The sequence below is a fragment of the Rutidosis leptorrhynchoides genome, chromosome 5, assembly GCF_046630445.1.
Source record: "Rutidosis leptorrhynchoides isolate AG116_Rl617_1_P2 chromosome 5, CSIRO_AGI_Rlap_v1, whole genome shotgun sequence".
Lineage (NCBI taxonomy): Eukaryota > Viridiplantae > Streptophyta > Magnoliopsida > Asterales > Asteraceae > Rutidosis > Rutidosis leptorrhynchoides.
Genome location: NC_092337.1, coordinates 433,694,256 through 433,707,417, shown reverse-complemented (window position 1 = coordinate 433,707,417; position 13,162 = coordinate 433,694,256). Strand labels below are relative to the sequence as shown.

Below are 13,162 nucleotides of genomic sequence, written 5' to 3'. Positions count from 1 at the left end.
AAATCCATGCATCAATCTCTCTTCTCTCATATATACGTAAAATATATATAATTTATATTTTAATTTTAATTTTAATTATAATTCTAATAATAAGGGTATGTTAGCGAATGTTGTAAGGGTGTAAGTCGAAATTCTGTCCGTGTAACGCTACGCTATTTTTAATCATTGTAAGTTATGTTCAACCTTTTTATATTAATGTCTCGTAGCTAAGTTATTATTATGCTTATTTAAAACGAAGTAATCATGATGTTGGGCTAATTACTAAAATTGGGTAATTGGGCTTTGTACTATAATTGGGGTTTGGACAAAAGAACGACACTTGTGGAAATTAGACTATGGGCTATTAATGGGCTTTATATTTGTTTAACTAAATGAAAGTTTGTTAATGTTAATATAAAGATTTACAATTGGGCGTCCCTATAAATTACCATATACACTCAATCGGACACGATGGGCGGGGTATTTATATGTACGAATAATCGTTCATTTAACCGGACACGGGAATGGATTAATAGCCACTAGAATAATTAAAACAGGGGTGAAATTACATTCAAGGGTAATTGGTGTAATTGTTAACAAAGTAGTAAAACCTTGGTTTACACGCAGTCGATAACCTGGTGTATTCATTAAACAAAGTATTAAAACCTTGTTACAATTCGAATCCCCAATTAGTTGGAATATTTAACTTCGGGTATAATAATAATTTGACGAGGACACTCGCACTTTATATTTATGACTGATGGACTGTTATGGACAAAAAACAGACGGACAGATTAAATAATCCAGGACAAAGGACAATTAACCCATGGGCATAAAACTAAAATCAACACGTCGAACATCATGATTACGGAAGTTTAAATAAGCATAATTCTTTTATTTCATATTTAATTTCCTTTATTTTATATTTAATTGCACTTCTAATTATCGCATTTTTATTGTTGATTTATTTTATCGCACTTTTAATTATCGTACTCTTTAATTATCGCAAGTTTATTTTATCGCACTTTTATTATTCGCAATTTCATTATTGTTATTTACTTTACGCTTTAATTTAAGTCTTTTATTTATTTAATATTTTACATTAGGTTTTAACTGCGACTAAAGTTTTAAAATCGACAAACCGGTCATTAAACGGTAAAAACCCCCTTTTTATAATAATAATATTACTTATATATATATTTGTATTTTTATAAAAGTAAACTAATATAGCGTTGAGCTTTGTTTAAAGATTTCCCTGTGGAACGAACCGGACTTACTAAAAACTACACTACTTTACGATTAGGTACACTGCCTATAAGTGTTGTAGCAAGGTTTAAGTATATCCATTCTATAAATAAATAAATATCTTGTGTAAAATTGTATCGTATTTAATAGTTTTTCCTAGTAAAATATAAACTATTTCGTATACACCTCGCAAAACATCAATAGATCTATCGAGTTTAACAACCCCAACCGGGCTAGTCGCTCTAGTATCGTAAACGGTTGCATAGTACTTCGTTTTTACTACACTTGGTACAGTGTAGGGAGATTTTATAATAAAGGGAATATGCCACATTAATTGTTAAGTATGGTTACCGAAGCGCTCAACAACTTATAGAATACTTTTATACACTTGCGAGTATACGAATATTTATGAAAACTGAAATCTTGTGGTCTATTACTATTACGAAAATGATTGATTATGATAAACTATGAACTCACCAACCTTTTTGGTTGACACTTTAAAGCATGTTTATTCTCAGGTATTAAAGAAGCTTCCGCTGTTTAACTGCTATGTGCATGGAGTCTTACATGGCATATTTTTCAAGGAAACTTTGCATTCAAGCATTAATATGTATTATATTTTGACTGTTTAGGCTATTGATGTATTATTATGAACTATCATTTATCGGGATTGTCTATATGTAGAAATCACCACAAGTCGAAAACATTTATATACATATTTTAAAAATGTATATAGATTTTAATAGAAAGCGCGTCTTTTGAAATGAATGCAATGTTTGTAAAACGTATCATATAGAGGGTAAACCTCGCAATGGGACCGATGAATGATGTGCTGCGTCAATAGGGATTTTGGCGGGCCATCACAGTGAATTCCCATGCACATACCTAGGGTTACCTATTGGGAAAAATATGAATCGAGTAGAGAGTTGGAATCCCGTGATAGATAAATTCAATTCGAGGCTTGCGGTGTGGAAAACAAGAACGGTTTCATATGGCGGATGGTTAACGCTAGTGAAGTCGGTCCTTAATAGTCTACCGCTATATTACTTTTCCCTCTTTCATGCCCCGTCGAGTGTTCTAAAATATTTAGAGTGTATTAGACGAAATTTCTTTTGGGGCGGGTCGGGTGAGAGCAATAAAATCACATGGGTCAAATGGGAAGACTCTCTCTTGCCTTATAGCGAGGGAGGTCTAAACATTGGATCACTCAAGGGAAAAAATCTTGCGCTTTTAAGAAAATGGTTTTGGCGAGTCAAAGTCGAGTCTAATTCACTTTTGTAGTGACCCGAACTTTTCCATGTTTATATATATATTAAATAAAATTGTTATTTACATGATTAAGTGTTTCCAACATGTTAAGCAATCAAACTTGTTAAGACTTGATTAATTGAAATAGGTTTCATATAGATAATTGACCACCCAAGTTGACCGGTGTGACGATCGCTCCAAATCCATATGGACGAACACGTCATTCATTGATTTCATTGCGAGGTATTTGACCTCTATATGATACGTTTTGTAAACATTGCATTCTTTTGAAAAGGCACACCATAAATGTATATTTAAATCAAAGGTTTTCGACATCCGATGATTTCTACATATAGACAATCACCGTATATAATAGTTTACAATAGTACTTTCGTTGACAATGCAGTCAAAATAAGGTACATGGTGATGAATTGGTAAATGCAACGTTTTCTTGAAAAATATGCCATGTAAGACTCCATGCACATAGCTTGTATATCATAATAGCAAACAGCGGAAGACTTCTAGGGAACCTGAGAATAAACATGCTAACAAGTATCAACACAAAGGTTGGTGAGTTCATAGTTTGTATGTTTCGCATAATCTGTATATAAAGATGAATCACAAGTTTTCAGTTGTTTCATCCAGAAACGTTTATCAAAATATTCTACAAGATTGAGCACCCTGATAACTAAGCTTTAACGTCTATAATAAGTACTCCTGTTTAAACATACATGCAACCAACATTTACAATACACGCAAACCAACGTGTACTAAACTCAAATAGCATACGTCTGTTTTATGGTTCAGGCTAGGGTTTCTATACCTGGAACAGACGGGGATGTCAAACCCTATGGATCCATATACTACTACTCGCGCCCACCAATTCTTATAACTGGCAGTTACTAGTTACCAAAGCTAAGGGATTTTCGGTTCAAACTCAGTGTAGAATTAAGTATGTACTTGTATCAATTGCGTTTAAAATAAATTGCATGTATTCTCAGCCCAAAAATATATATTGCAAAAGCAATTAAAAAGGGAGCAATGAAACTCACCTTAGCAGCACCTAAAGTTGTTCATCGTAATGTGACCGAAACCCGGAATATCAAATAATCGTAGATCTCAACGTATCAATATTGTGATTCAATATTTCAGAAAAGTACGTAGACATAACGGAAATGATAAACACTAGGTTTGATTCACAAATATACCCCCGAACATTACCCATAACCTCCTTAGCAATAACCCATAATTTCCTTAACTCTGCCCCGCTCGTAAAACCCGTTTTTAAATTACTCGAACAGCACTCCGTCGTAGTATTTTATGTATAATACTAATAATAATAAGATTAATAATAATGTTAATCTTAATATTAATTTTAATAATAATAATAATAATAATAATAATAATAATAATAATAATAATAATAATAATAATAATAATAATAATAATATAAATATTAATAAAATAAATAACAGAGGGAGGTATGTGTGTGTGTCAAATGCCAGAACTCGATCGCGTTTTATAATGTTTCCTGAATCTTGATCCCATGCGATCGCATGGGTAATGTGGGTTAGTGCCATGCGATCGCATGGCCAGCTGTTTGGCACCCAATCTGTTTTGTTTTCATTCTGTCGACATATTTATATATATTATATATAATATATATAATTTAAATAATTAATTATATATTATATTAAATTCACGTGCATAGTTGACTTGTAATTTTCGTCCCGATAATTCGTACGTTGTCACTCGACTTATGCCCCGGTTCCGGTTTCTCGAACGCATTTTCGTATGCTTAGAAAACTATCACTTTACATTTCATGACTCGTACCTTTGTCAAAACATCGTCTTAAATTATCAATAAACTTTACCACTCGAGGTATAACTTATACATTTGAGTGTTTTGGTCATTTACTTCTATAAATCATCGTCTCGCTATTTGTTAATATATATATATATATATATATATATATATATATATATATATATATATATATATATAATACATACATTTTCATTTTGAAATAGTGTTTTACTGTAGCAATTCACTGTAGCAAAGTAAATTTTACTGTAGCAAATAGTGATTTTCGAAAACACTGTAGCATTTTGGGTACTGTAGCAATTTGAAAATACTGTAGCAAATTAGTATTTTACTGGTTCATCTTAAACGCTTTAGTTAACTTATCTAAATATCAATCGAATCAATAAACGAATGTTACTATCATTTACTAAATAACTTGAAATTATATATATGTATATATCTTTATTTGATATACATAAATCAGTTTTTAAATACACATTGGAAGTTATTTATAATTAATTTTAATAATAAATATTTCAACTTATCATATATATTCAAAAAGATATTTAAACCAATAAGTTTAATGTACGGTATCTAACAATTAATACATCGTTACTTTTTCAAGTTATAGTATATATGTATCTATTTACATATAATTGTTCGCGAATCGTCGAAAACAATCGAAGGGTATTTAAATATATAAAAGTAGTTCAAAAATTTTGAGATTTAAATTTACGGACTTTGCTTATCGTGTCGGAAATGTTAATCATACAAAGATTTAAGTTTAAATTTGGTCAGAAATTTCCGGGTCATCACAACCGGTGATTCAAGAACGTTAAAACTTGTAAAAACTATATGATGACATCTATATGATTATATATATAGTTAACATGATATTATGATAAGTAAGTATCTCATTAGGTATTTTAACAATGAGTTATATACATAAAATTGAGTTTATTGAATTAAGAAACTCGAAACGATATATATAACGATTATCGTTATAACAACGTCTTACTAAATACATATGAATCATATTAAGATATTGATACACTATGTTTAATCATGATAAATGATAAGTAAACATGTCATTAAGTGTATTAACAATGAACTACATATGTAAAAACAAGACTACTAACTTAATGATTTCGAAACGAGACGTATATGTAACGATTATCGTTGTAACAACATTTAACTGTATATATATCATACTAAGATATATTAATGTATCATAATATCATGATAATGTAATAATTTAACATCTCTTTAGATATAATAAATAATGGGTTAACAACATTTAACAAGATCGTTAACCTAAAGGTTTCAAAACAACATTTACATGTAACGACTAACGATGACTTAACGACTCAGTTAAAATGTATATACATGTAGTGTTTTAATATGTATTCATACACTTTTTAAAGACTTCAATACACTTATCAAAATACTTCTACTTAACAAAAATGCTTACAATTACATCCTCGTTCAGTTTCATCAACAATTCTACTCGTATGCACCCGTACTCGTACTCGTACAATACACAGCTTTTAGATGTATGTACTATTGGTATATACACTCCAATGATCAGCTCTTAGCAGCCCATGTGAGTCACCTAACACATGTGAGAATCATCATTTGGCAACTAGCATGAAATATCTCATAAAATTACAAAAATATTAGTAATCATTCATGACTTATTTACATGTAAACAAAATTACACATCCTTTATATCTAATCCATATACCAACGACCAAAAACACCTACAAACACTTTCATTCTTCAATTTTTTTTATCTAATTGATCTCTCTCAAGTTCTATCTTCAAGTTCTAAGTGTTCTTCATAAATTCTATAAGTTCTAGTTTCATAAAATCAAGAATACTTCAAGTTTGCTAGCTTACTTCCAATCTTGTAAAATGATCATCCAACCTCAAGAAATCTTTCTTATTTACAGTAAGATATCTTTCTAATACAAGGTAATACTCATATTCAAACTTTGATTCAATTTCTATAACTATAACAATCTTATTTCGAGTGGAAATCTTACTTGAACTTGTTTTCGTGTCATGATTCTGCTTCAAGAACTTTCAAGCCATCCAAGGATCCTTTGAAGCTAGATCTATTTTTCTCATTTACAGTAGGTTTATCCACAAAACCTGAGGTAGTAATGATGTTCATAACATCATTCGATTCATATATATAAAACTACCTTATTCGAAGGTTTAAACTTGAAATCACTAGAACATAGTTTAGTTAATTCTAAACTTGTTCGCAAACAAAAGTTAATCCTTCTAACTTGACTTTTAAAATCAACTAAACACATATTCTATATCTATATGATATGCTAACTTAATGATTTAAAACCTGGAAACACGAAAAATACCGTAAAACCGGACATACGCCGTCGTAGTAACACCGCGGGCTGTTTTGGGTTTGATAATTAAAAACAATGATAAACTTTGATTTAAAAGTTGTTCTTCTGGGAAAATGATTTTTCTTATGAACATGAAACTATATCCAAAAATCATGGTTAAACTCAAAGTGGAAGTATGTTTTTCAAAATAGTCATCAAGACGTCGTTCTTTCGACTGAAATGACTACCTCTTACAAAAATAACTTGTAACTTATATTTCCGACTATAAACCTATACTTTTTCTGTTTAGATTCATAAAATAGAGTTCAATATGAAACCATAGCAATTTGATTCACTCAAAACGGATTTAAAACGAAGAAGTTATGGGTAAAACAAGATTGAATATTTTTTTGATTGTTGTAGCTACGGGAAATATTGTAACAATTCTATACAAATCATATCCTAGCTAACTTATATTGTATTATACATGTATTCTAATATATTATGTAATCTTGGGATACCATAGACACGTATGCAAATGTTTTGACATATCATATCGATCCATGTATATATATTATTTAGAACAACCATAGACACTCTATATGCAGTAATGTTTGAGTTAGCTATGCAGGGTTGAGGTTGATTCCAAAAATATATATACTTTGAGTTGTGATCTAGCCTGAGACATGTATACATTGGGTCGTGGATTGATTCAAGATAATATATATCAATTTATTTATGTACATCTAACTATGGACAACTAGTTGTAGGTTACTAACGAGGACAGCTGACTTAATAAACTTAAAATATCAAAATGTATTAAAAATGTTGCAAATATATTTTGAACATACTTTGATATATATATGTATATATTTGTTATAGGTTCGTGAATCGACCAGTGGCCAAGTCTTACTCCCGGCGAAGTAAAAATCTGTGAAAGTGAGTTATAGTCCCACTTTTAAAATCTAATATTTTGGGATGAGAATACGTGCAGTTTTATAAATGTTTTACGAAATAGACACAACTAAATGAAACTACATTATATGGGTGAATGATCGAAGCCGAATATGCCTCTTTTGCTTGGTAACCTAAGAATTAGTAAACCGATCTACTAATTGACGCGAATCCTAAAGATAAATCTATTGGGCCTAACGAACCCCATCCAAAGTACCGGATGCTTTAGTACTCTGAATTCGTTTTTATCATGTCCGAAGGATTTCCCGGAATGATAGGGGATATTCTTATATGCATCTTGTTAATGTCGGTTACCAGGTGTTCACCATATGAATGATTTTTATCTCTATGTATGGGATGTATATTGAAATATGAAATCTTGTGGTCTATTATTATGATTTGATAATATATAGGTTAAACCTATAACTCACCAACATTTTTGTTGACGTTTTAAGCATGTTTATTCTCAGGTGATTATTAAGAGATTCCACTGTTGTATACTAAAATAAGGACAAGATTTGGAGTCCATGCTTGTATGATATTATGTAAAAACTGCATTCAAGAAACTTATTTTTGATGTAATATATTCTTATTGTAAACCATTATGTAATAGTCGGGTGTAAACGGTATATTTTAGATTATCATTATTTGATAATCTACGTAATGCTTTTTAAACCTTTATAGATAAAATAAAGGTTATGGTTGTTTCAAAAATGAATGCAGTCTTTGAAAAACGTCTCATATAGAGGTCAAAACCTCGCGACGAAATCAATTAATATGGAACGTTTATAATCAATATGAACGGGACATTTCAACTTTGGGTCAAAGTCTTAAAAAGCATATATGGATCGAATGGGCTACTCATACCTCCCGGTCCTCTTAGACCGAGAGGGAAAGGTAGTGTTTGGTTGAACATTGTCCATGCAGGTTGCGAAATCGATAAGCTCGGGCTGAACTTTGGCACTTCAATGATAAAATAAATTGGTGATGGCGCTACAACATGTTTCTGGACTGATTCTTGGTTAACTGATGGTCCACTAAAGGAAAGGTTCCCGCGTTTACATCATTTAGAGGTAAACCCTGAAGCTACGGTACAGGAAAGAGTGCGATGGATTGATGGTACATGGAGTCCTTCTTGGCATTGGAATCGAGAGCTTTTGGATAGAGCACATGACGAACTTCAAAAATTGTCCAAACTAATTGATCTTTATGCGAAAAAAGACAGAAACATTGATGAATGGTATTGGAAGTCTGCTACTAATGGCATTTTTACTACAAAACAGCTGGCGAAAATGGTTGATGATCGAGTTCTTACGGGTAGTGCAGGAAGACAAGCGACAATCAAAAACAATCTAGTTCCGGGTAAAGTGGAAGTTTTTATGTGGAGGGTGCTAAGGAAGCGACTATCGACGCGTGTTGACTTAGACAAAAGAGGAATGGATCTTGATTCGGTAAGGTGCCCCGTATACGACGATGATGTGGAAACAATTGACCACTCCTTAATTCTTTGTCGACACGCCCTTGATGTGTGGTAAAGAATATATAGGTGGTGGGGATTGGGTCCGGTAACGAATCTAAGCATCAACGAAGCTTTTCGGGGGAAAAACAATCAAACGATGTCATTATTGGGATCGCGTATATGGCAAGCTACGGAATGGACGTGTGCGTATCTAGTGTGGAATAATCGAAACCAAAAAGTCTTCTCAAACAAAAATTGGAATGGGCCTACGGCACTCATGGAAATCCAACTCAAATCATTTGAATGGATATCCTCTCGGGTCAAGGGATTGAAGATGGATTGGTTAACGTGGTTGCATAATCCGAATTCTTATGTCTTGTGAGTTTTTTGTGCTTGTTAGTATATAGGTTCTTTCATAATTCTCTCTGTATAGCTTTCATGATCAGTGTGTTGCCTTCTCTGCAACCTTGTTTCTTGTAGTATTCTGCTGTTAGTCGCGGCTCTAATGCCTGTAGTCAGGTTTCTGTCTGTGTCGAGTTGTATTCATGGGCTGGGCTCCCTTTAGCCCTTCGTGATTATAAGAATTTTTCCTTGCTGTTCGAAAAAAAAAAGCTATAAATTTCAAAAAACAAATGAAAAAAAATTATTTCTTAAAAGGGGATGATTCTCACACACACTTTTTTGATCCTCACACACCAATTGATTATTATTAGAAGAGTAAAAGGTTAAAATAGGTGTGTGAGGATCAAAAAAGTGTGTGTGAGAATCATCCCCTTCTTAAAAAAGTGTTTTCTGTTAATTAAAATATGTATATGTATATGTATATTATATATGTATATATACTTTTTTTCTTATCTATATGACTATATGACTATGACTATATCTACCTATCCCCCACAAACCCTTCATTCACTCTTTCTCTTTTAATCTGTACTACTACCAGATTTTAATTTCAAGAAAATGGAAACAACCGACAACATCACCGCCCCGGAACAAGACAACCCGCCGCAAACCACCACCACCACATCAACCGCCCACCACCTCTCAGTCCCACAAGGTTTGACCCAACAAGAATTCAACAAATTACAAAATTTCATAACCAATTTTCACACCTACAATCTCACATCATCTCAGTGTTCATCTCTACTCGCACAACACATCCACGCGCCAGTCTCCGTCGTCTGGTCCGTCGTTCGCCGTTTCGATAAACCACAAACGTATAAACATTTCATCAAGAGTTGCCACGTCAGCGAGGGTTTTACAATGACTGTTGGTTGTACACGTGATGTTAACGTCATATCTGGGTTACCCGCTGCCACTAGTACCGAACGATTGGATTTATTAGATGATGATAATCACGTGATGGCGTTCACTATTATTGGCGGTGAACATCGATTGAGGAATTATCATGCTGTTACTACTGTTCATGAATTGGATCAAGAAGATGATGATAAAGTTACAGTTGTTTTGGAATCGTATGTTGTTGATGTACCTGAAGGAAACACGGAAGAGGATACAAGATTGTTTGCTGATACAGTTGTGAAGTTGAATTTACAAAAACTGGCGACCGTGACTGAATCTATGGCACGTGACGTTGGCGGCGGCGGCATCAGTGGTTCCGCCGGTGTTAATATCAGATGATGATCCTTGTTCTGTTTCGGTCAACTGATTTCAATCAGACGACCCGACCCGACCCGGAATCCGCGAACAGTTTGTCCTTTTCTTTTTTCAGTTGAACTCATCCTTTTAATGTTTGTCTGCAATTACGGAAGCACCCTTGGAGTGTAGTGATGGGCTGCTATTGTTGAAAGTGTAAATTGGGGGCGTTTTGGTCAATGGAGTATTTTGTGGATGTTTATCTTTTATTTTATTTTTTTCTTTTATAGTTTTACTTTTTTTTTTTTTTTTTTTTAATGAAATTGTGTATTTGCGTTGAATTGTTGGATATCGGTTATAAGCTAGAAACGAAATTTGTAACTGACTAAAATTTGTAGTACAGTAACACTTTGTAAATAACTATTTAAAGAAAGGAGAACGAAAAATAACAAAAATAACTGAAATTTAATAGACTAGAATTGGCCCCACATACTTGAGTTGTAACAGAAAACTACAAAAAGAAAGAAAGGATTTTACATAACTAAAACAGAATTTGTTCACTACTTTGCTGGATCTGGAATGGCTAAAAAGTGTGCCGCTACAAGAAATGCGAAAATTTTGACTTGCTGATGTCACCTATATTTTCGGTATAGGTCCTTCAACTATTTTAAATGTTCCAAACATAATTATATAAAAACTTAACTATTTTAATTGTTCTAGCTGATTTTATGATTTGATTTGATTAGTTTATAGTTTATTCAGTTTGGGAGACAAACCAAGCCAAAAAAAAAAAGGATCGAAAGTTAAATCATAGGTTAAATAGTTTATTTAACAACTAAATATCTGCGAATAGGATGCGGATACGTTGATTAATGTAACGAGCACGAGCACTATGACTATTGTACTTGAGTCAAGTCAAGCATCATTGTTTGAACTGAAATAGTTAAATTACCAAGCCAAAAGAACAAGGATCGGAAGTTATGTCATAGGTTAAATAGTTTATTTAACAAGTAAATATCCGCGAATACGATGCGGATATGCTGACTAGTGTAACGAGCGTGAGCACTATGGCTATTGTACTCAAGTCAGGTCACGCATCAGTGTTTTAACAGGAGTAGTTAAACTTAAGAATAAAGAGTTAATAGTTGAAGTTCAGTCAGCAGAAAGACTTAGTTCACTAAACACTAAATGCTTATTTCTATTTGAAGAGCATCATATTGAAGCGATTTAAAGTTTAATTTGTGCATTTAATATCTAGACCAAGTGATGTGTTTACCATGTGTATGTGGTTGTTCTAGAAGTTTTAGTTGTCAAACAAGGATTGACATTTCTCATTGGTTGTTTTTATTACATGATGAACATTTCTAAAGGCAGGTTTTTACAGATTTTGTCTTATATTCTTATTGGTTGATTTCTTAGTGTTTGTTTCATTTAGTTTGTGTATTCCTTTTGATTTGTTTTATCTAGAGAGTAGTGGTTATCTTTCTTTATAAATATAGAGCTCAATGAAAAACTCATTGATGAATGAATATTGATAGAGTTTCTATATTTTAAATTTTTTTTTTTTCTTTTACGTATATGTCCCGGTGATTACGAGTGGTTTCATTTTCAGTATTGTGGCAACTCTACATATATTAAATACTGTGTGAGATCTTTAAATCTTCGTTTCATTTCTTTATAAATGTGGTGCATTTGTTTATATCAATTGTGGAGGGTAATTTGGAGTGTTTAAATATTTTGAGATGGCTCTGCTTCTATCAATTAAGGTTGGGTTCTTTATCTTGGTTAATGTTTTTGAATATTCATACTCTGTTTTTTTTGATTTCATTCTTGTTTTGATATTCGATTAAGCTTCCTCGAGTCTACTATTTTTCTTGAGATATATGCATTGTAAAATTTTTAGCATATTATAGTACATGTATTTATATTACTTCATATAATCCAAAAAATATAGTATAATGCAGTGGCGGATTCGAGATTTTAGATAACTGGAAGCAAAAAAAAATTCAAAGAATAATAAGAGTGATTAAAGTATTTCTGTTAAATAAAAATAACAAGTTATTAGAGCGGATAAAAACAACTTTAAAAAAAAGTGATATGTTACTACATAATTGAAAACACTTTTAAGAGATATGGCGAGACATTAAATACGATATATACACAATGAAAAATTATATCTATAAATAGTGTATATAGACTTTTATTTGAACCATACTACATTGACTAGTGCTTTGGGCATAACTAGTTACTCGTACAAGCTGATTCACCAAAATTAGGTACTCAGTAGTCAGTATTATCGTTTGGTTCATGGAATATAGAAAAATACATACGAAGTAATTAACAATCCAGTTATATACGATAAAATTATTAATTGGTAATATATATAGACTCTTGTATAGAGTATATAATATATATATATATATATATATATATATATATATATATATATATATATATATATATATATATATATATATATATATATATATATATATATATGCAAAAAATAAGTTTTTAAACTTTTAT

The 13,162-nt window shown here is 31.8% G+C and overlaps 2 protein-coding genes across 2 annotated transcripts; both read left to right on the top strand.

Annotated features, from left to right (window-relative positions):
* The first annotated feature begins 8,424 nt into the window (after positions 1 to 8,424).
* On the top strand, positions 8,425 to 9,116 carry LOC139850074 (uncharacterized). The gene is made up of 2 exons (XM_071839669.1): positions 8,425 to 8,478; positions 8,625 to 9,116. The coding sequence occupies exons 1-2, from the start codon at positions 8,425 to 8,427 to the stop codon at positions 9,114 to 9,116; spliced, it is 546 nt and encodes a 181-aa protein (XP_071695770.1).
* An 802-nt stretch (positions 9,117 to 9,918) lies between these two features.
* LOC139847617 (abscisic acid receptor PYR1-like) lies at positions 9,919 to 10,977 on the top strand. Its single transcript, XM_071837326.1, has one exon. The coding sequence runs from the start codon at positions 10,001 to 10,003 to the stop codon at positions 10,679 to 10,681; it is 681 nt and encodes a 226-aa protein (XP_071693427.1). The 5' UTR covers positions 9,919 to 10,000; the 3' UTR covers positions 10,682 to 10,977.
* The last annotated feature ends 2,185 nt before the right edge of the window (positions 10,978 to 13,162 follow it).